The sequence below is a fragment of the Poecilia latipinna genome, unplaced genomic scaffold, assembly GCF_001443285.1.
Source record: "Poecilia latipinna isolate Pla-1442-1.1 unplaced genomic scaffold, P_latipinna-1.0 Scaffold1485, whole genome shotgun sequence".
Taxonomy (NCBI): Eukaryota; Metazoa; Chordata; class Actinopteri; order Cyprinodontiformes; family Poeciliidae; genus Poecilia; species Poecilia latipinna.
In genome coordinates, this window is record NW_015114101.1 from 24453 (window position 1) to 26013 (window position 1561).

Here is a 1561-nt window from a genome sequence, read left to right on the forward strand (position 1 = left end):
GTGCTAAAAAAGATATGTGAAAAACACTTTTATATATAAAAGTTACATACTGCAGCTTTAATGTTGCAAAAAGTGTCTTTTGATATATATTTATAAACAAAAGTTAGACTTCTTTTTTTTTTTTAGTAAAATACAGACCTTTCTGCAACCAATTACAAAAATCTAGCCCTGATTGCACTATGTATGTACAGTCAATGAGCATATCAAACAAAACAGATACCCCCCCCCACTACAAACCCAGTGGTAATAATAGGTCTTAATTGTGGGCAGATCTTAAGAGTCTTTATGATACTGTGCTTTCTCTGCTTCTTCTGTGACGGTGTAGCAGAAGTGCGAGACTTTCATAAATCTCTCGGTACCTCAGCCCGTACAGGCAAGGAGCAAATGCTCTGGGAAGCAGCATGAAAACATTAGCGTTGACCGTGCTGATCCACACGCGGAGATCCTGACTCATGTTTTTCTCCTGAAAGATGTAGATCTCCAAGGCAAAAACTAAGCCGGGGGCAAAGTAGAGCAGCAGCAGAACACCATGGACCAGCACTGTGACCCGAGCCCTGGAGAAGCGGCTGTGCCAAATTCCCTGCGTCCTTGTCACCATGTAAAGCCGGATGTAGCAGTAAAAAATTAGAAAAGTGCAGATCACTGCTGATACAAAAAAGTACATTTCGATCTCCCCCATGTTGTTGACCTTAAAGAAACCGAAGGAGAGGAGAGTCAGACACATGGTGACTTTGTTGTTAGGAATCTCATCCTTCATCATCATCATCATCAAGGTGAATGGATAAATGGCGCACAGCAACCAAACCACCCCTAGTATGCTGCTGGTCCGGGCAGGCGAGAGAAGGTTGTGGTACTGGAGAGGCCAGCGGACGGCGGTAAAGGTGTCGATCACCATGAGAGTCACAGTGATGATGGCGCAGCTGGAGGCCGTGACAAGGAGAGCTGTGGACAGCTGACAAACTAACCAGGGTATCTCTGCTCTCACAGCATTCCCAATCAATGTGACCAAGTTGAGGATGAGGAAGATTATGTCTGCAACCAGGGTGTTGGCCACCAGCAGGTAGCGGGTCTCCCTACGCAAAGCAGGGGACATAAAAATGCACACCAGCAGAATGGGGTTGGCTATGAATGTGGCAAAAGTGATGATGACAGCGGGGATCCAAAACAGTTGGAGTTGCCAGCGCTCCATGGTTTCAATCCAGTCCTTTGTGAGGTTAGAAATCAGCAGGTGAGATGATGTCATTGTGATTTTGCATCGAAGAGGAAGCAAAGATGGATGATTTATGTTGCTCTGTACTTTGTCCGGCACTGTGCTGCGAAAGGAAAAATACCATAAGTTATGATTATTTTCAATCATAAAACATGTAGTGGTCAAATTAAGCTACATAAAGACTTATATATATATATATATATATATATATATATATATATATTATGAAGATATATATATATATATATATATATATATATATATATATATATATATATATGTATATATATATATATATATATATATATATGTTTTTATATAACCTACGAGAGAAAGAGACATATGTGTATA

At 40.7% G+C, this 1561-nt stretch overlaps 1 protein-coding gene across 1 annotated transcript in view; it reads right to left on the reverse strand.

Annotated features, from left to right (window-relative positions):
- Window positions 1–260: 260 nt before the first annotated feature.
- The window catches only part of LOC106962993 (probable G-protein coupled receptor 148), a 10502-nt gene continuing 9201 nt past the window's right edge, over window positions 261–1561 (reverse strand). The window contains exon 2 of the mRNA XM_015057687.1: window positions 261–1313. Within this exon, the coding sequence (XP_014913173.1) occupies window positions 284–1243 (960 nt within the window). The 5' untranslated portion in view covers window positions 1244–1313 and the 3' untranslated portion in view covers window positions 261–283. The remainder of the gene's footprint in view (window positions 1314–1561) is intronic.